The sequence below is a fragment of the Rhinolophus hipposideros genome (assembly GCF_964194185.1).
Source record: "Rhinolophus hipposideros genome assembly, chromosome: 9".
In the NCBI taxonomy this organism is placed as follows: Eukaryota; Metazoa; Chordata; class Mammalia; order Chiroptera; family Rhinolophidae; genus Rhinolophus; species Rhinolophus hipposideros.
Window position 1 is genome coordinate 78,205,956 of NC_138055.1, and position 20,941 is coordinate 78,226,896.

At 33.6% G+C, this 20,941-nt stretch overlaps 1 protein-coding gene across 2 annotated transcripts in view; it reads right to left on the reverse strand.

Annotated features, from left to right (window-relative positions):
- Positions 1–306: 306 nt before the first annotated feature.
- SLC6A15 (solute carrier family 6 member 15) overlaps positions 307–20,941 on the reverse strand; it is a 44,883-nt gene continuing 24,248 nt past the window's right edge. For both annotated transcript variants that reach the window (XM_081061292.1, XM_081061293.1), the window contains 7 exons: positions 16,088–16,198; positions 12,519–12,760; positions 12,223–12,415; positions 10,947–11,139; positions 7,414–7,573; positions 2,715–2,877; positions 307–1,694 (listed from right to left, as the gene is read on the reverse strand). In XM_081061292.1, coding sequence (XP_080917418.1) covers positions 1,323–1,694; positions 2,715–2,877; positions 7,414–7,573; positions 10,947–11,139; positions 12,223–12,415; positions 12,519–12,760; positions 16,088–16,198 — 1,434 coding nt within the window. In that variant the 3' untranslated portion in view covers positions 307–1,322. The remainder of the gene's footprint in view (positions 1,695–2,714; positions 2,878–7,413; positions 7,574–10,946; positions 11,140–12,222; positions 12,416–12,518; positions 12,761–16,087; positions 16,199–20,941) is intronic.

The window sequence follows — 20,941 nt, forward strand, 5'->3', positions numbered from 1 at the left end:
TATCTACAACAGCTTCACAATAATCATCGTAATTTTTTTTCATACTTCAGAGACAATACTGACCCAGCAAGCTGTCAACTGTATATGTGGTTTCCTAGAAGTATTTTTTTCAAGAATTGTGAGGCTATATTAAAACATCATTTAACTATAATACTCTATGTTGCCTTTGTCTCTAAGGTGGTGGTAATCCTGTTAATCAATCTATTAATCCCACTTGGAATGTGATGATTAATTACTAAGAAATGCCTAAATACTGACTGAAATGCAAGAAAATCCAGTTAAGGCGATACAAGAAAACTCAATATAGAAAACAAATATAATTTTTTACTTTATTCATAGCTTAAAATGTAATGCCATACAATTTTAACAATCACTTAAAAAAGGATTTATATTTGCATAAAACAGAAGCAAAAGAGAAAGATATGAAATAAAATGCCACCTTGCTTCAAGTTTTCAAATCAGTATTTGGAGTACTAATATACACCTATATACATTGCAAGTATATTATATAAATATACTATGAGTAATCTTGAATCCACAATAAATATCAAGGAGATTTTTAGGCACACGGCATAGAAAAATGCAGAATCTGCATAATTCTTGAGAGTGCTGAGTGACTCACTCTTAGATCATTTTCACACATATATTTTACACAAAATATACAGCCATCACACACATGATCCCCAGTCACCTCGGAGTCTAACCTTTCATCTCAATATAAGTGCCTTCTTATTCTTTGATACTACTTCTCTATACAGCCATTACATAAGAAAATATTTTGCAGTTTTCTTCAACTAATTGCCTAAGAAGGTATCAATGCTACCAAAATAAGTACAGTCTATCTACACAATATAATCATGGAAATGTGTTGAGAGGCACCAACTTACAGAACTGTTCTTTGTAATACTGGGAGTTACCCTGAAGGCAAACTTACTCATTTTAAAGTATACCATTTTTGAATTGCCAATAGTATTACATCCAGAAATTTTTAGAAACTGAGGTAACACCTGTTTGTTTTTTGTTGTTATTGTTTTAGAGATAGAAATACTTGAAAAAACACCAAGACTATTTTTAAAAATTCTAACGACCATGAACTTCATCACTGTAAGCTTGTCTGCAACTCTTTCTGTGCAAATGTAAACCGAAGAACCCAAAGGAACACTCTAGCTGAATTTACATACACTGTTAGGGTTAAAGATCACAGCCATGGATAACCTGAGATCGTCCTCTGATAAGGGAAGCCTAATGCTTCTCTTCGTTGAGCCGATGTTCATTGACAAAGATGAACCGAATAAAACCCACTGATTTCCCACCCCTGCCAGCTACAAGTCAGATTCTGGCATATCTGGCATATCTGCCATCAAATACCCTATTCCATATCGTCCATTGGGAGCAGTATCCAGAGTTGGTGATCCACTCTGTTTCCGATAAATATTTTTACCAAAATTTGGAGAGGACATCTCGCTTGGTATCTTTCCGTGAATGAGGCTTGCATCATCTCCCTCTAAGTTTACAGGCTCCTTCAGGACCCTTCCTCTCTTATAAGTGACAGAGGCTAAATTACCAGAGCTATCATCTATAAGGTTGCAGCGACGAATGAGGAAGACAACCGGGACGGGGAGTATGGCTAGGACAACCAGAGAGACACAGACAACCATTCCCCAGGTTGGATAGCTCAGAAATTCTTCAGATGCCTGTTAAAGCCAAAAAAAAAAAAGTATTTATTAATATTCAGGTTTGTAAGCAAATAATCTGGGCTAGTCTTGTGACTTGCTTTGTTCAGGAGACTGCTGTGGAAATGACATTCAGCAACTTTCAAGGCTACGCTTTAAAGGCCGTGCAGTTTCGGCTTCTGTTTCATAGAATGCTGCCCTGAATCCATATTGCTCGAAAGAAGTCAAGAATGAAAAATCAGAGAGTGATACTGGCTCTCCAAGTTTAATTAGCTTCCATAGGACCCAAGAAAAAAATAAATCATTACATTTTGTGGTAGATCATCATTAAGCAATGGATACCTGTTACATAAGTCCTAAAATCTAAATTATGCAAGTGCATCTGGGCCAAAGGGGTTGGGTAAAGGATAACAGGCTTGTTCATGCATAAGTCATAAATTTAGTTGTTATTATATAGAATTATTTACCATGGAATAGATCAGAGTTATCTCAGAAAAGTAAGCACTCTAATTTTATAACAGCTAATATATGTTTTATGATTGCATTATTATGTGGGTAATACAGCTTGAGAACAGAATTAAAATAGTGGTTGCTAATATAAAACAGCAATAACAAAATTTTACTTCAACAGTTACTTAAATTATGTCTACATGGCTCACACATATTTTCACTGTTATATAGTATCTGGGATACAATTTAACATATTCATACCATATATGAAAAATATTTCCGATGGTTTGAGCAACATGTTTTCTACTTAAAGGCCGGGTGATTATTGGTTCATCTATAGTGACATAAATAAAGCTACTAATGAGAACCAAGTTACTGTTTCTCATGTATTAAAAAAAAAAAAAATCTACAGTATACAAAAAAAATCATACATTTTTGTGACCAAACAAAACATAAATATCTAGATCCTTGCATAAAAGCAATACCATGCATTAAACAGTAAAATATGCTGTGAAGAATGCAAAAGACAAAAACTTCTAAAATGGCATTTTACGTATATTTTTTTTTACAAATTCTTATTTTGCATTTTACCTTATCTTCAATCCATGCATTATAGCCAGGAGGATTTAATCCCATATTCACAACACTAGCTATTAGCAGTGATAATAGCATTAGAGGAGAAATATATTTCCACATATAGTAGTAATATCTGTTGGGAGCAAAGCCCAGCATATCCCTTAGGTCTTCCATAAACCTAAATAAAAAGAAAGCAAGTTTTCCTCAATTTATGTAATACCTTAAAAATGTGCATTATATCAATGGTAGGACAAGGCTTTAGACATGATACCCCATGCACCTTTTATACTGAATGAAAAAGTCCTATTAGAAGATGACTTAAAAATTAAGAGCACATATACGGTAAAATGGAGCCAGTTAATTACATGCTGTAATTTTCATTTTGTGAAAGCCCTCTTAAACCAATCACTGAAAAGTTTCCTTCTACTGATGACTTTCTTCTCTATGAACACAGTATTTGCAATACGTTAAAAATTCCTTGTCTTCTTGTCTTTATTTAGCAATAATTAATTAAGATCATCCAATATACAATCCATGTTTATATTACCTGTAGTCTCATTTCTTTTTATACTCTGTTCATTTGAATTGAAAGGTCAATACATTGCAACTAATTGTTTGTCAAGCCCATTCTTTTATTTTATTAAATGTATTGAGGTGACATTAGTTAATAAAATTAGATGGGTTTCAAGTGTACATTTCTGTATTACATCATCTATATGTTGCATTGTGTGCGCACCACCCAGAGTCAGCTCTCCTTCCATCACCATCATTTGACCCCTTTCACCTCTTCTACCTCCCCACCCCTTACCCTCTAGTAACCACTAAACTGTTGTCTGTGTTTATGAGTTTTTGCTTGTTTGCTTGTCTTGTTCATTTGTTGCTTTCAGTTTTACGTCCCACATATGAGTGAAATCATATCTCTAGGTTCCTTCTACAAATCTTTTTTGTTTCTTCCAATTTTGTGCTGAACCAGCTGGGTCCTCTGTACTGCAGTTTGCCCGTCCGGCTTTTGCTGATTGCATCCCCACAGTGTTGCTTCATAAGTGCATCCGATCCTCCCACTTCCTGTAAATTAATACTTCAACCTAGTATTGATCAGACTTTCTTTTAAGTGAGCTTACTGAGGTATTATTTACATGAAATACAATTCACCCTCTTTAGGTGTACGATGTTAACACTGTCAAAGCACATGATTATTACACACTAGTTTATCTCCCTTAATATTTATCTAGAGATAAATATTTACTGCCCACACGCCAGTCCTGTACCGATATTTCTGTAGATTTCGGGGTGGTCTAAAGCTAGTTCTCTAGAAGATTCTTCAAACAGGGAACACAATAACTATAGTCCCTAATTTCCTGCATGCTTGTAACTGTTTGTCTCTGGTCACTGTACTTGTATATCATTTTGTCTGGATTTGAAATCTGTGGCTTACATTTTTTTTTCCTTGAGAATCGTTAAGTATGTCCACATAATATTGTTCCAAAATGTTAGACTATCACATTTTTCTCTTACAAATAATTTTGCTTGTTTTCTATTTTTTTTGCCTAGATTCCCCCATTTTTTTCTTTGTTTTGAAGTAATATCCTAGACTATGTCCTGCTGTTGACCACGATGTCCATTTTTTTAAGCATATTGTGCACCCTCTCAACATTCAAATTGTCATGTATTTCAGGTGAGTTTCCTGAATTATAGTTTTTAGTAATTTTTCTGGCCAGTGTGCTGAGACCCTCATTGTACATATGGTGAATCACCTCTGCCTAACTCCTGTTTTTATCCCTTTTTTTAAATCCTCCGTTATTTCTCCTTGGTCTTAAAAGTATTCCTCCTTTCTAGCTTCTAATACTTGTGGAAATAGCCATCGTGCTTATTGTTTTTGTGATCTTTTTAATTTGATATTCATTACTGAGCTGTTTTTCTTTTATTGAAAATTATTTCCTAAGTTATACCACCTCTATTTTCAAATCTTCCTTTCCCTTATTATCACATTTGTTGATTTTTAAGTAGCTGATACATGCTGTTCTTTTGTGGCTTCTATCATTTATTTTAAAATTTATTTCAACTCATTTTGAAATAATGTTAGTTTTCCATTTATTTTGCTTGAGTGTTTTTGTTGTTTGCAGGCATATTATCCTGCTCCTTTTCTCTCTATCTCTTTAATAACTGTTCTTAAGATTTCACCACATTTAAATAACATACATTTTCCTGTATTTTTAGGAGACAGGGAAGGGCATTTCCTGTTTCTGCAAATTAATTAAAGATTCACCTCATAATTTCTCAGTTGTACCTCCTTTGCAATCCTCCTTATATTTATCTGGACTTTCTTTTTCCATTGGCCCTACTGTCTCTCTCCTGCTCAATTCAGGTTTTGCTCCCATCACTTTTTCTTCAGTACAGAGCTTTACCTTGTAACAGAACTGTGGTTTCTTAGTTTTAAGAATTTTTGGAGATCTTGCTGTATGATCTTGCTGCATTTTGATCCATTCCTTCAAGTGAGGGCAAGGACCCTATAAAATTTCTCCTGTTTTCGGTCACTATCTTCAGATTAGCCTATCATACTTTGCAGGGCGAATCTGGGGATGATTTGGGAACTGTCAGAAGTCCAGCTGCATATCCTCTGCCATCTCCCACACAGATGTGGTACCACACGTTTTGTGGCTGTCAGTGATTTGTCCCTTACCTCTCATATTTGAGGGTACATGGGAACGTCATTCCATGGGAATGCCATGGGTATTTGGTTTTGCTCTTCTAGTCATTCTTTCTTTTTTTTTAAAGGAGATATGGGGAGATGCAAGAACTACGCTGTCATTACTTACAGCTTTACAAGAAACGTCTCATTTTCTTTCATTCGTATTGCTCCCTAATCCCTAAATTGCTGTGCTTCAATATATAGTTTTTTTCTGCATTTGAATTTGCTGTCTCAAAAGTTTAGGTTTTGATTGCCTTCTTTCTCACAACCCTGTCTCTGGAAACACAGGCACAAGTGACAGAGAACGGAGAGAAGAATTGAGCTCATGAAACTGTTGAAAATATAAACAGGAAGAATACAAGGTTGCTACAGAAATCTAAAAGATGGGAATATATTTAAATGAGAGCATTTTAGACATGGGGATTCTAAACCTGCTCCTAAGCCAAAATATGAGCTTTGGAGACCAATGGACCTGGTTTTAAATCACAGCTCTTTCATCTTTAATGTATATCTTAGTCTCTCTGAGATTCATTTTGGGCATTTTCAAAAAAGACACTAGCTGTCTTGGAAGGTTGTTGTTAGGCTCCTAGACAACTGTGCAGAGCACACCACCTCACATGCAAGTAGGAATTTAATAGCTGTATCTATGATTAGCATTATTCCTCCTTTTGGTATAAGTATTACTATGTAGCAACACTACTAAAAGAGATATTCTTTACTATGCTTATTGTAAACGACCAAGTATTTAAATGGAAATCTAAATTATGACCTTATTGATCCACAGACCAGTCCAATAACAATATCAAATTACAACACAACACGGTGCAGGTTAGAAGTTGGAGGTAGATTACTAGAGTGTAGAGATAACTGGTTTTGAAATTATGGTCTAAATTAAACTCCTAGCTCGACAACTAACATACTGAGTTTTGTACAAGTAGGGCCAATTTTCCATCTGTGATATGGGTGCTATTAGTTACCACAGAGCATTTTTATGAAGATTAAGGATAAATGCATGTCAGACAGCTATTACTACTATTGCTATCTAGTACATGATTACAAAATGTAAGTTTTCCTACCGTTCGTTGTCTGGAGCTTTTGACAATGATAAAAACTTTCCCTAAGCTTTGTCACAAAGTTCAGACAATACCAACAATGTTCTTTGTATCGTTTAAGAAGACTCTGGTCTTCATTCAATACACCTATTCCTACTTTAAACAGAACTCGAATAAGCTTGATGATCTTATTGCCTTAGTCCATATATGTTAACCAGAGATAACAACTTTAAAAATATTAGACAATGCTTCCAAAGACTTTTTCTTCTGTGAGTACTCTAATGTTTCATGTCACACCAAGTATATATACTTTTCACATTAAGTAGGTATATAATTCAGAGGTTTAGACATCTAGTAAATTCAAATAATAACTCCATATAAATATGAAGTTTATATAAAGTAAATGCTATATACATTTCAGAACAGAATGTATCATTTACCAAAATTAACCTGCCATATAAGGCCTGCTATGTGTAGCATAATAAAATAAAATCCCTCTCATAAAACAGGTTAGCAAAGTAATTAGGAGCATAGGTTTTAGAGTTAAGCAGAAAAGGCTATGAATCCCAGGTCTGCCTCTGTCCAGGTGAGATGAGCAAGTCAATTGGTGTCTCACTAAGCCTGAGGTTTCTCATCTGTGAAATGCAGACAACAATAAAAACTCAAAACAAAAAGGTTCTTAAAACATAGCCAATACTCACTAGATCTTGGAAGTTACTATTTGATAACCAGAATTAAATCAGAGCTCCAGAATACTAGTCTATGTTACCAAGTACACAATTCTATCCAGTTACCTAATAGAGAAATATACTTTATTAAAATTGTTGAATACAGAAGAACTTGTAAAAGATTTGATTTGCTGGCATTTTTCCCTCTAGTCATTTCCCTCCTCTTCTAAATCAAATAGATATTGACAATTAGTGTTTCCAAAATAGAGATGAAAAAATGAATGCATAAAAGTAAATATACTTACTTATCTATGCCATAGACAAAGGATACAGCAATATTCTCCAAAATGACTACAATTAGCAGAGGCAATGTAGCAGAATAATCATCAAACATTGTAACAAAGTAATTTCCAGAGCGTTGCACAAATATCAGGCCAATACAAAATGCCAGAAGACAACAGATAACTGGACAAAAGGAATTAATGAAAAATTAAACCTTTATTCAGAATCAAGTCTTTTAAATGTCATTATGAATTATTATATTGAAACAATAATTTTGTTTTCACTTTTATAACTTGTCAATGAAATAAATAGGCAAGACCTTTCCTAATACTGTGGACTATCACACATTGGGAGTTAGTTACCTGAGTTAGCCCCGGATTTAAGATAAATTCATTCTAAGAGAGTAACTCAACTCATTTCCCTGAGTCTGTGGAAAATTACTTTGAAAGCACAAATAATAAATGAGGCAACACTGAGAAGATTTTAAAAGTATAAATTTCCATACCCTTTTGTCTTTATTAATAGCAAAGTGACCTTTTCAAGGGCCAAATTGTTCAAGGTAATTTCTACTTTCAGTAATGTTTTATAATTTTGGAAGCTATATTGAATTTTTGAATTAATAATGAGGCTAATACAGCACATAATGATTCTGATAACATATTTTTATATTTGATTGAAATATGGTTGTTTTTAAAGCATAACTGGAAAAAAAATCCGATCAGGCATAACCAAAGCAAATCTATACCTTAATATTCCGGGAACAGATTAGTTGGGAAAACAGGGTTGGGCAACTTGATTATCCAAGTAACTAAGAAGAACCATTTAAAAGGAATTTCTGCAGTAGGATCTAAGAAAGATGCAGAAACTTCTGACCATTAATATAAAAACTTAAAGAGATTGCTGAAATCCATATAATATTTCCATAGTTTTGTTAGACCCTTCATTCTCTCATGCATGTTAGTAGAGAAGCCCTCCAAAAAAATATGACTGTGTTCTATTTTTCAACCACTTTTTAGCAAAGGTGAGTAAAAGTGAAAGAAGTAGAGCAGTTCAGGAGGAAAGAAAACAGACATCCCTGCGTTCAAAGACGGGGTTTCCCTACCAATCTCAATAAGTCGGGGTTAAATTAAGCCATCGCTGCCATCTCCTAAGCACTATGCCAGTGGTATGAGTTACATAAACATATATTTTATATAAACTTAATGTAGAAAAGGAAAAGCAACATGTACTGTACTTGGAGTCTATACATATTGAAATATTTCAATGCTTGTCACAGTGTATTGTCTCAGGATGGAAGTAGCAGAGCTTAAATATGAACCATAGCCTATGTCTCCCAATTATGCTACAGTATAAGGTAAATATGAAGAAAGTGCATTCTATGTGGTACAGACAATAAGAGTTTCAGTGGAGATGTGAGAGGAAAAGATAATGTACTATCAGAGAAGACAAAAACACATCTGACAAAGGTAACAGGGGGACATTTCATCAGGGTGAAATATAACTTAAAGTATAAGCATGACAGGTAATGGGAAAAGAGAGTACATTCCCCTTTGCTCTGACCAAACAGGTCTTCTGGTGGGAGTCAGCTAATACTACCTTGTGTGTTTTTCCCTCCACACTGTGTGGTTTTTTTCCTTTAATTTTGCAAGTCCTGATATCTCAGAAGGGTTTGTATATGGGGCAAAGATGAGGAAAGCAGCAAAGATGACTGTTATTTAGCGTGTACATTAGCAGGATATTGACAGCCTTAAATGAAATAGAAACTTCAAAGTAGAGACTGCCTTTTGGGAGAAGACAAAGAAGTTTCTCATTTATGTTTGGCTGAATTCAGGATATTTACTATAAATATTTTTAAAAATTGCTGAAATTGTTTTATAAACACACACACACATGCACACACTTAGCAAGCTGTGATAAAGGTATATATTTGAGAGTTATTTACACATAAATTATTACTAAATCTTTCAGAGCTAAAAACAGAGGTATGGGGAGCTTGTGCACCACTAACCAGCATTCAAGATCACCTACATATTTTCTTCCAATTTATTTTTGCCTCACTTACAAACACTGTTCCTGCACTCTGGTGTGACTGGCTTCCTTATGGTTCCCTCTATCTCTATTTATATATGCGTACTAAAGCTATCCTTGGGCCTCTGAGAAGACTCTTCCACTTTCAAATTCAACTTCTATCTATTTCATTTACAGTTCCGTTATATATTTGGATGACCTTTGTTTCTTCATTTTTATTATTATAAGATGCAAAGTCTCCATTATGCTATCTATCAGTATATTACATGGTTACAAGTCTTATCTATCTAGCTTGATTTTAATTATAAGTGCTATTATTTTTGGAGAAGAAGTTCTCTTATATCTCTGTATTTCTGCTGATTTCCATCCTTTATAACAAGAGGTATGACAATTAAGTTCTAGAACTTTTTGCAGTGATGTTGCTAACCTATTTTTGATATCAGAGGGATTATTCATTATGAATTTGTACCAACTAGACGAAGAGTTAACCAAGTTTCCTATTTGGAAGTGCTGAAAAGGCTGTGTGAAAAAGTTGGACAACCTGAATATTTCTCCAACAATTCATGGCTCTTGCATCATGACAATGCACCAGCTCACACAACACTGTCTGTGAGGGAATTTTTAGCCAATAAACAAAAAAGTGTATTGGAATACCCTCCCTAGTCACCTGATCTGGCCCCCAATGACTTCTTTCTTTACCCAAAGATAAAGGAAAACATTCGGGTGACATTCAGGACATCAGGATAATACGACAACTTTGATGGAGATTTCCAGAAAAAGAGTTCCAAAATAATTTTGAAGGGTGGACTAGGCACTGGCATTGGTGCATAGCTTCCCAAGGAGACTACTTCGAAGGTGACTCTAGTGATATTCAGCAATGAGGTATGTAGCACTTTGCTAGGATGAGTTTGTCAACTCAATTGTCTGATCTCATAGTATATCCCTCAAACACAAGATTTGTACAGTACAAAACTAGCATTATAATAGATGCTTGCAGATGGAACTTATTAACAACCATTGATATTGATAAAATGTTTTATTATCTTTCCACCAAGAGACATTAACTACTAGTAAACCACAATGACTATTTTATATGAGAAGTAAATTTAGGTTTATCAATTTCAGCTATGGCCTCTTTGGAAAAGGAGTAATGGATCTACCTTGCTATAATTGTGTGATTTGTATACAAAATTATACATGAACATTCTATGACTTTATTCTAGTGCCAGTAATTCATGATAAGAATATTACCTATTAATAAAGTGCAACATAATAAATAATGATTAATAAATACTATGATCTATATTAAATCTATCATTTGCACATTATATAAATGTATAAATAATATACAAAGAATATATGAATGTATATGTATAAATAATATACAAAAATAATAGCAATGCATATTAATAAATAGACATTAATAAAACCCCAAAAATAACACTTTCCTATTTGCATTTCTGATCCTTCACCAAGAGTCAAGTAGCCTCGATCAATTCAGGAAAACGTCAAATATGTAAAAACTCACCAGTAAGAATTTCTTTCCTCACTTTGAAAGTGTCCACAATAGGTGTGATAATCCCTTCAATGGTTCCAAACATGCTGCCAAGCCCTAGATTTACCAGCATGAGAAAGAACATCACCGACCAGAAGGGAGATGCAGGGAAATGTGTCATTGCTTCTGTAAAGGCAATGAAAGCTAGACCAGTTCCCTGAACGGCCTGTAAAACATACAAAATAACAATATTAATACAGAGCAATATTAAGTGATTGTGATATATATGATATATATATATTTTTTATATATATGACATATATATAAATATATATCTCATATAAATATATATATAATATTTATATATGTAAAATATATATAAATATATGAGATAAATATATATTTAATATATGTAATACATATAATATAAATATAATATATATGAATATATGAGATAAAAAATATATATATATTATATATATATATCAAAGGAGAGGGAAAATTCTGAGTTAATGCCTGGGAGTAACTGGAAATAAATATGCTGTCATGTTGTCTCTTAAGAAATTGTGCCTTTAAACAAGTTTCAAATTGATGGTATTATCTCATAAAGGCAACAGATAGAACAGAATTAAAAAAAAAAATCTAAGGGCAAGTTAGTAATTAACTCTTTCCTCACAGAATTCAAGGTTTTTATAGTAATAATGGTTTCATCCATAATTTTCTGCACATTATGCTTTATGTTTAGTCTCAGTATAGTTCGCTATCTGAAAGTGATTAATGGCCAATTTTTCCATTATATTTTCCTTTTTGGCAACACAGTAAGAAGGTGACAACCACTTAAAAAATATTTATTAATGTTCATCTATTTTGTGTAATTAAAGTATATGACAGTAACTAAGAAAAAGAACTTAACCGTGACTTGTGGAACACAATTGTTAAAGTAGCCAAATATCATTCATGTGTCTAAACAATCATAATATAAAAATGATAGTCATAATTCAAATTTTGTATTAAATATACCAGGAAAGGTATAGGACTAAGTTCATTTTCTATGATGAAAATCAATTTATAGTCATAGTTTAAATTACTGTGTCTTAATCAATGAAATTGTTTTTTTTTAAGTAAAGCAAAACTTTATGATTTAAGAAATTACGTTTTCTGAAATAAAGAATGTGAATTTTGAACCAGCACAACCTTCCACCATCATTTTAAAGGTCATTTTCCTTAAAAACAAAACAAAAAGTCTTCCAGAGAGTGCATATTTTAACTAAATGATAATTATTTTATTGCTTAAACATAGCCTACTAACTTTGTTTAGCTCATCTCCAATTTGACAGGAATTGAGATGAAGAGCAGGAAACTCTTCTTCTTTCACTTTTTGAATGATGTCATAAACTAAATGATAATCCTCTGTAGTAATAGCTGAAAAGTTGATGTGATGGGGAATAATATCCTGACTAATGTTGCCCATTTTCAAAAATGTTATGATCATTTTCGAATTTCTGAAAAATAGAACAATATATTAATGAAGACTTACGGGTTTGGGGGGGTATATTTTTTTATATAGTTATACCATCAAAAGCCAAAGGAAATTAACATCCATACTCTGCAACGCATTTCTCATTTATGACATTTGCTTTGAAGCCCAGAACTGCAAACACCACCAATGTTGCCAGGACAGAGGTAAAAAAATTGATGAAGGACACCAAGACAGCATCAAAGTGGCAGTTGTTGTCTCTCTTGTTGTAGCTTGAAAAGGCAATGACACCACCAAATCCCAGACCTAAGGCAAAGAACACCTGAGTAGCAGCTTCTCTCCAGACCTTGGGCTCCAGCATGATTTCCAGCTGTTTAAAACGAAACATGATAGAAGTCAGAGGCAAAATAATATGTCAGACTAATCTACATGGAATTACTTGTATTGTTTAAATATATTGTAATACTTATGCATCCAAAGTTTACTGAAATTGGGGAGATAATCTGTTGTTAAGTAAAAATAATGTTTTCATTTAAAAATGAAACAAAGAATATGAATAAGAATACTGTAGACTACAGACTATCAAGCCTTTAGATGGAGATTTTATTTACATGGATATTTTCTACTTATATGGGAATTTTTCGCTATCTTCATCAAAGGACAATTTAAAAGAGAAATGAACTACCTTCAGTTATTTCCTATGTGTGTCTTTGTTTTCTTTCCCAAGCAAACTATATCTATTATCAAAAAAAGTTAAATAATTACTTAACTAATACCGTAAGTTTTGTATTTTTTGATGGAAGTCTAATAGTCAAAGCAGATAGTAATTACAAGCCTGGAAGAGTTGAACTATTTGTGCATTGCATATTCACATATATATTATACATTCATTCAAAAAAGACTTTCCTGAAAGCCTTCCTCTGAAAATTGGAGAAAATGCAACTATATCATCTCCAAGACCTTTTCAGATCCAAATTTCTAAAGTTCTGAATCTGTGCTGAACATATATTTCAAGTAACACTGCATTACTTCTTAGAAAATGATCGAACCTTTTAAATGGAACAGTTCATATTAGCCATATCCGACATAGACCACAAGAAACAGTTAAGTTTGATTTCAGTAACAGTAGTGTTTAAATTGGTATTTTACTTTTTTTTTTTTGTTTTTTTTGCCACCATTGTGTTGAAACAGCCTTTATTGGGAGCAATGTCAAACATATAGGTAAGAACATGAGTTCCAGTTTCAGATCCTGATTCTGCCACTTAATAATCTAAAAATAGTGCAACCTAAATTACATGGCCAGTTCTCTCTGAGTTTCAGCTTCCTCAACTGAAAGACTGGAGTAACAAGATGTACTATCTATCACATTGCCTACCACTCCCTAAGTGCTCAAAAAACGGCTGATGTATACGGGCTAGAATGGCAGGCACACTGATAAGCTCTTTAGACATAGATTATCTCATTTAATTTTCACAATGATCCATTGCTACTATTATCTAAATCTTAGAAAGGTTAAGTAACCTGCCTGAGGTTACACTGTTCTGGGGTGTCGATGCAGTATGAACACAAGTAGATTACAAAATCCATGTGCTCTTAAATATTAGGATCTAATGTTCAATTAATATTAGTTATTATTATTGAAATGTCTACAATATTTTCACGAAACATAATAATTATATTTATAATTTTTGTACAATTAACTAAGAGACACAGATTGTCTGTTCACCGTTGCTACCTTACTATTCTATGGTTAAAATGCTGACCTACTCAACTACAATCAACTGTCTATCTCTACTTCCCCCACTAGATGGCAGAAAGCACCTACTTACTAAAGACATTATTCAGATTGCTGTACTTCCAACTCAGGAACTAAATCTCCATTCAGTTTTTGGAATATTTCATGGGTTTAGGCACTTTTTCACTTACATAAAAAAGGTAAATTAAAAGTAATTAGCAACTTCTTATTGTTATTATATTAATTATCACTTCTTACGTGACCTAATACAGAATCTGATCAACAGTCAATGAAAAGTGAACTGAAGAATTAACCATATTTTAAAAGAGATCCCTAGGCCTCATTTAAAATGTTCGTAATGTTGCAGTTTTAAATATGGGGGTCATGTAAAAGCATTATGTCAAAGAGTTTAAATTCTAAAATATCTATTTAAATCAAATATTTAGAATTATGTTTCAAACAATTGCCAACTTAGAAAAGGTAATATGCCAAAAATCCACAACAAAGCTAGTTGTTTTAAACTCAGAAAACTATATTTTTTCAATATTACAAATATAAATAATTTTGGTCATTAAGTGTGGCTATTTGAAGCTGATCTAAATGATGATACAACTGAAATTTACGAATCTTAACTAGTTATTCACTGACGAGCTCCAGCAACACTAAGTGTTAAACAGGACTTTTGAACTACTCCAGAAAACTAATGGCAATGTTTTTGCCTCTAGGGAATGAACACCAACTCGCAAACAGATACCCAAAGAACTCAGTCTCTTTTACACAGTATCAAGGCAGCTGCCCAGAGTGACAAAGAATTCTTGGGACACTAATGTCTTCTGCACAATCATTTTTCAGATAACTTCCAATTTCTGAACTAATTTTGAAATTGCATCTTTATAGCACAGTGTCTGCCTATGATAGTGGTAGCAGACTGATAGTGAGATGTAACTCCATTTCAGTGAATAACCAAACACATATACGCCTTAAAACTTGTTTTTTTCCCCCCTGTCAAATCAGTATAACAAGTCCACAAGGTTGATTAATCAGATTCAATGTACCTGGTGTTGAGTTTAGCTCTAAGTTGAATGACAGAGCTTCAGTGCTGAGCCCTTTATGAAGCCTAATGAGAATTTCCTGAAATGTATATGTATTTATTAAAGTTACAGAACTTTCCAAACTCACCATGCAAATATTCTAGGAGGTACAAAACCTCAAAACAAAACAAAACAAGAAAACATTGATTTTTCTCTGAGGTGGGATTTAGAGTACAGTAGGGTATTTAATCTGGGTCTATGGATTTTAGGTGATCTGTCAACCTCCTGAGATGCTAAGCAAATTAATATGTTCGTGGTTTTCTTTCCTGGTGACAAAATTCTACTATCGGTTTTTTGGTTCTGTTTGTTTTTTTTCTCAAAGGTGTCTATGACACAAAAGGTCGGAGGGATAGTGGATGGAAGGAGGGGGTTCACAGTGTGAGGGATATAAATGATGAACGTCTAAGTAGTACCTTGTCTTGTACACCTGAAACTAATAAAAAAAAAAAAAAAGAACCACTGGAATAGAGGAGGAACACGAATAAAGACTAAAAAGTTCTAAAATTTAAGTGCAAAAATTATAAACTAATTTAATATAAAAGAGGGATTTTTAAAGTTTAAATAGTGATGGCCTTACTCTAGAACTATTAGGTTGGTGCAAAAGTCATTGCGGTTTTTGCACTTGTTTTAACCTTTTAAACTGCAATTACTTTTGCACCAACCTAATAAAATGGGACATTTAAAATTGGGGATAGATGGATATAATTATAGATATATAAAATCTCTTTATCTAGGACAGGTAACATAAAAGCTATAATTTAAAAGTCTAGTGTACACATATTAGAAAAATCATCCCTTGAACTGTGGGAACATTTTAACAAAACATAATGCTTACATGATCATAAGACTTAAATAGAAATACAGTACATACCTTAGGGGTAAACATGTGACGGATACCATCAATTGAACCACTTAAAAAGAGTGCTCTGATTAGGAAGCATATAAGTACCACATAGGGGAACAGAGAACTAAAATACATGATCTGCAAAGAAAGAAGAATACAAATAGGTGAGACGCACCAGCTACTATATTCTTTTTTACAGGTAATGTCTTCTGTCCCATACTTGGCATTTACCGTTTTTATGACATGATTAACAACACTATTAATAACTTGTATAGCCATCTTATTAGAATGGCTTATAATTCTTGATTTAATCTGATTTAGTTAAGATCTTGAGATATACCCAAAAATACAAACAATCTTCCGTATTTAATTTCCTTTAATATAATCCATGGGTATGGTGTAACTTGAATCGTGTTGATTCCCTTTAGTTCATAAAAAAGCAAAATTTAAGACAGTGAATGGGCACTAACTCCCTAACACATTGCTACTTTTACAGTTTTAGGCAGAAAAAAAAACAAAACGTATTTTCTTCCAGTAACCAAAGTTCTGTTACGACTCTATAAATCTTCTGGAGTAGGGAGTGGTCCCTATTAGGTCTCCTACAGAACTTCAACAAGTAACCACGTAAAAGTTTAACTTTTTGCTTCAGTAGTTTCACCACTGAGGTTGAGCAAATACTTATTATAGAAAAAGAATTGTCCAGACAGACATTTACTGCTTCCTTGCCATCTTCATGTGGGAATCTACTAGATCTCTAAAACTTTTCATGTCTTCTGAAACTTCCGAATTTGCCCCAAAGCTGTCTCCACCCATCTTGGTAAATGGCCCCACCATCCATCCAGTGGCTAAAGTCAAATGTCCAGAAGTAGTCCTGCACTACTTATAGTATTCTCCTAACTGGTTTCCATGCTACCCAAAGATAACTTGAGTTAGCTCATTCCCTAATTAGCACACTCCAGGGATCATGGACTCAGTTGGAATAAAATGCCAGTTGCTCCCTTTGACCCGCAAAGCCTTACACCAGCGCCCCACCTGTCTTCCCCACCACTCTTCCCTCAGCTGAGCTCTAGCCCTGCAAGCCCTTGCTTGTTGTTGGTAGACCAAACTCTCTAGCTTCAAGGCCAGAGAAGAGCAGTGCTCTCAGTCTGCACTTGTCTCGCTCATTTGCACATGACTCTCTTCTCTTTATGTACATCTCATCTTTATCTTCTCCAGCAAATCTTCCCACACCAACAAAAATAAGGCTATGATTTTTTCATCCAGTATTTCCCATCTGGCCCCCACTAATGCCTCACGAACCCTCCATAATATCTTGTTTTGGTTTTTTTCTGATAGCACTTAGCACTGTCAAAATTGTGGGGTTTTTTTTTTTTATGTGTTTCCTTATTAATTTCCAGACTCCCCTATTGGAATATAATAAGTTCTGTGAGGGCAGGGTCCTCCTCTCTCCTGTTCATTACCATATCCCAAACACGTAACACAGTTGCTGGCATACTGTAGGCATATGATATGTATCTGTAGAGGGAAGGAGGGTATGAAGAATGAAGCAAAAACTGCCATAGCAGAGGATGGGTTAGTGCAGGTAAGATATATTGAATCCAATAATAACTATAGATGAACAACGTATAAGTCAACATTATAATTTGCACTTCTACAGTTCTAATCCACTTTATCATCATAAACACATGTGGAACACCCAAAGAAAAAAATATCATGAATAAAATGTCCATTACTTAAAAATCAATATTTTAATTAATTATATTTTAATTAGTTATAATAAAGCATGCATTTTCAATCATTTCAAATTGGTTTAATTCCTTAAGTACTTCCATTCACTTAACATTTCTTTTATCAAAATGCCTTCACATGGAGTACTTTTTTAAACTCTTCTTACCTACTTTCAGCATTCTTTAAATTTGTTAGTCTATTTAAAATTTTAAAAAAGTCTTTAAAAATGTATCTACTTAAGTAGCCTTTATCTAACTTGAATTAAAGATATTCCTTTTACTATTCTTCACAAATCTTGAGGCAAGATTCACTAGTCAGAAGCAAGGATTCACTTTGGCAAAATAGCTATTAAAAAAAAACCCTCAAATTTGCTGTCTTATAAGTGACTTATATCATTTCCATTGATTCCACTTATTTTAAAACTGAAAACGAAGGCTACACACTAAAATAGTCTGAACAGGTTATGATTTTTCCAATAAGTATGACTTACACTCAGCATACTTTTAATATAACTTCAAACTAGAGGCTAAGGGTAGAAATGACTTGTCCTGTATTTGTTTGTCCAGGCTAATCACACTTTTACTACGTACTTCTTCCCTAGGTTCCATAACCAACTGATCAACCAATTCTATTGATTTTACCACAGAAATCGCATATCTTTCCCTTTTTTCCATCCTCAGTGATGTCACTTTTCACTATTATATTGGTTTCCTGGTCATCTTGCCTCTAGATTCTCCCTGTCAGCTCTCCCCTTCATCCCTCAAATCCATCGTCCACACTACTACCAGAATGATCTTTCTAATTTAAAGATCTGATGGTGTCGATGAGCTGCTAAAAATCCTCAAATATTCCACAGTTTGTTAGGTAACAGCCAGTCATTTTACCAATGTCCACATATCCTTTAATATCTGTAGTAAACTTACATTTCAAGTTTCATTTCCCAAGCGCTCCACAAGTTGTATGTAAAAGTCACAGAGGGGTGCTAAGCGATCTTTGGGCTTTGTACATGTTGTTTTCCATGCATCCAGTGTTCTTTACTTTCTGGTGAACTCCTCCACAAACACAAAGTCTAGCCTAAAATTTACCTCCTCTATAAAAATTTCCCCAAATCCATGGTAATTTCAGTGGCTACTTCTATGCTATAACACACTTTTTATATGCCTCTATTACTGCACTTATTCTGCCGTAATCATCTCACCAATTAAAATATGAGGTCCATGAGCACAAAACTGTGGCTTATTCATTTTTTCATATCTATGTTTCTAACCTAAAGGAGATACTAAAAAATATTGTACATGGACAGAATTTAGAGAAAGTTAAGTTTTCCTTTCTGCATACATTCCTCCCAAAATAAGTTCATCTTTATTCTGCAGTCTTTTAAAAATTATATACTAATTATATTATCAGACTCATTTCAATTTCCATTTATTAATTCAATAAGTATTTGAGTTCTTAAAGACACCAATCTGGATTCAATCATAAGACTCTAGCATAGCTTCCTAAAAAGGAAAAATACAATTTTATATTCAATGTAACATGGAGAGAAAAAAACACTCAAAATTTTAAACACTTAAGTAGTATTAAGTAGGTCACATCCTAATTTTATTCTGTGAGCAGGTAAAACACACAAAAAATAATAATCATTAAATTCTGAGATTTATGTTATCTTAAGTCAGCTCTTTATAGAGGTGTCCATATTGTTTTTAAACACAAATTCTTTACATTTAATCCCAGGAGTCTAATCTTACACCAAAGTGGTAGCATGTTGTTATTAAAAATAGGTTAAATTCTACCTGACTATACCTAAAATGTTATATTTTCTCCTTATTGCACTTTATTTTATGCATTGCTACCTGAAATTATTTTACAATTTTGTTTGTCTGTCCGGGCCACTAGAATGGACATTCCGTGAGGACAGGCATTCTGTCTGCCTTATTCATAGGTGTATATCTAGAACAAGATCAATTCCTGAAGCGTGGTAGGTGCTCAATATACGTGTATTAAATGATTGATGAATGACTACATTGTCCAGGAAGTATACAGTTTTAATAATTGGGAAATGAAACAATGACGTATGTTTCTTTGGCTGATTTTGAGACCCTCTGGCCCTTGATAACTGAAATGCCTTTCACAGAAAGTACATTCAGAAAGAGGGATTAGTTTATCAATCAAAATGTTGTATGAAAATGCTTTCATTCTATTCAACTATCGAAGAACATAAAAGTATAAAATCATTTAGTTGGGTTTTTTTCCTTACATATTAAAATGCTTATTATAAACATACTTTCAGAAAAAAATCATTCTCTTTGAGGACATCATAGCCTAATTCTAGCTCTGCCATTTATCAGTTGTTTAATTCTGGTCAATTATTTATTTTCCCTAAGATTAACTTTGCATTAAAATAGGATAAAAATATGCAAATCATCTGGCTGATAAATTATTTGGAGACATAAAAAGATTAAACAAGCTAACACTTACAAAGTACTTAACCCAGTAGTAGCAAGGATGGCAAAGTAGTACTAGTAGGAAAATATTAGAATTAGAAGAAAACTTAGAGCTTCTCATTTCTATCCTTCATGCTGGGGTAGGCACCCCCTTAACAGAGACTGTAACAAAGGGACATACAACCTCTGTTTGACAACCTCCAATAATGCTGAGCTCTCTCACTGTTACCAGCCTTGATTCCTGAAAGGTCTTCCTTTTTTAAAAGATTTACCACCACACCACCACTCTCCATACACCCCAATATTTGACCATCATTCTGTTCTCTGTAGCCCCACAGCACTAACCTTATTCTTTTTATTCAACTATTTGAAGATTGTAATCATGGGGCTGAAATATCTCTTATTCACAATAAAGGAGGAAATAGAAATTTCAGTAAAATTCAGTATTACAGGCATGGTTCAACTGAGGTGTGCCTACCTGGCTCAGAAGAGAATGATACTATCATACTCCTTTTTTAATTCATAAAATTTCTGATTAGCACTGTAAGGTGTGTGTGTGTGTGTGTGTGTGTGTGTGTGTGTGCGTGCGCGCGCACACGCTCTGTGGCCAAGTATATCACAAGTTCACTAATATTCTTTTAGGTCTAAATCCTCTAAATATTTTTGTTATATACTACCCTTAAACAATATTATCCTTAAATCACATTTC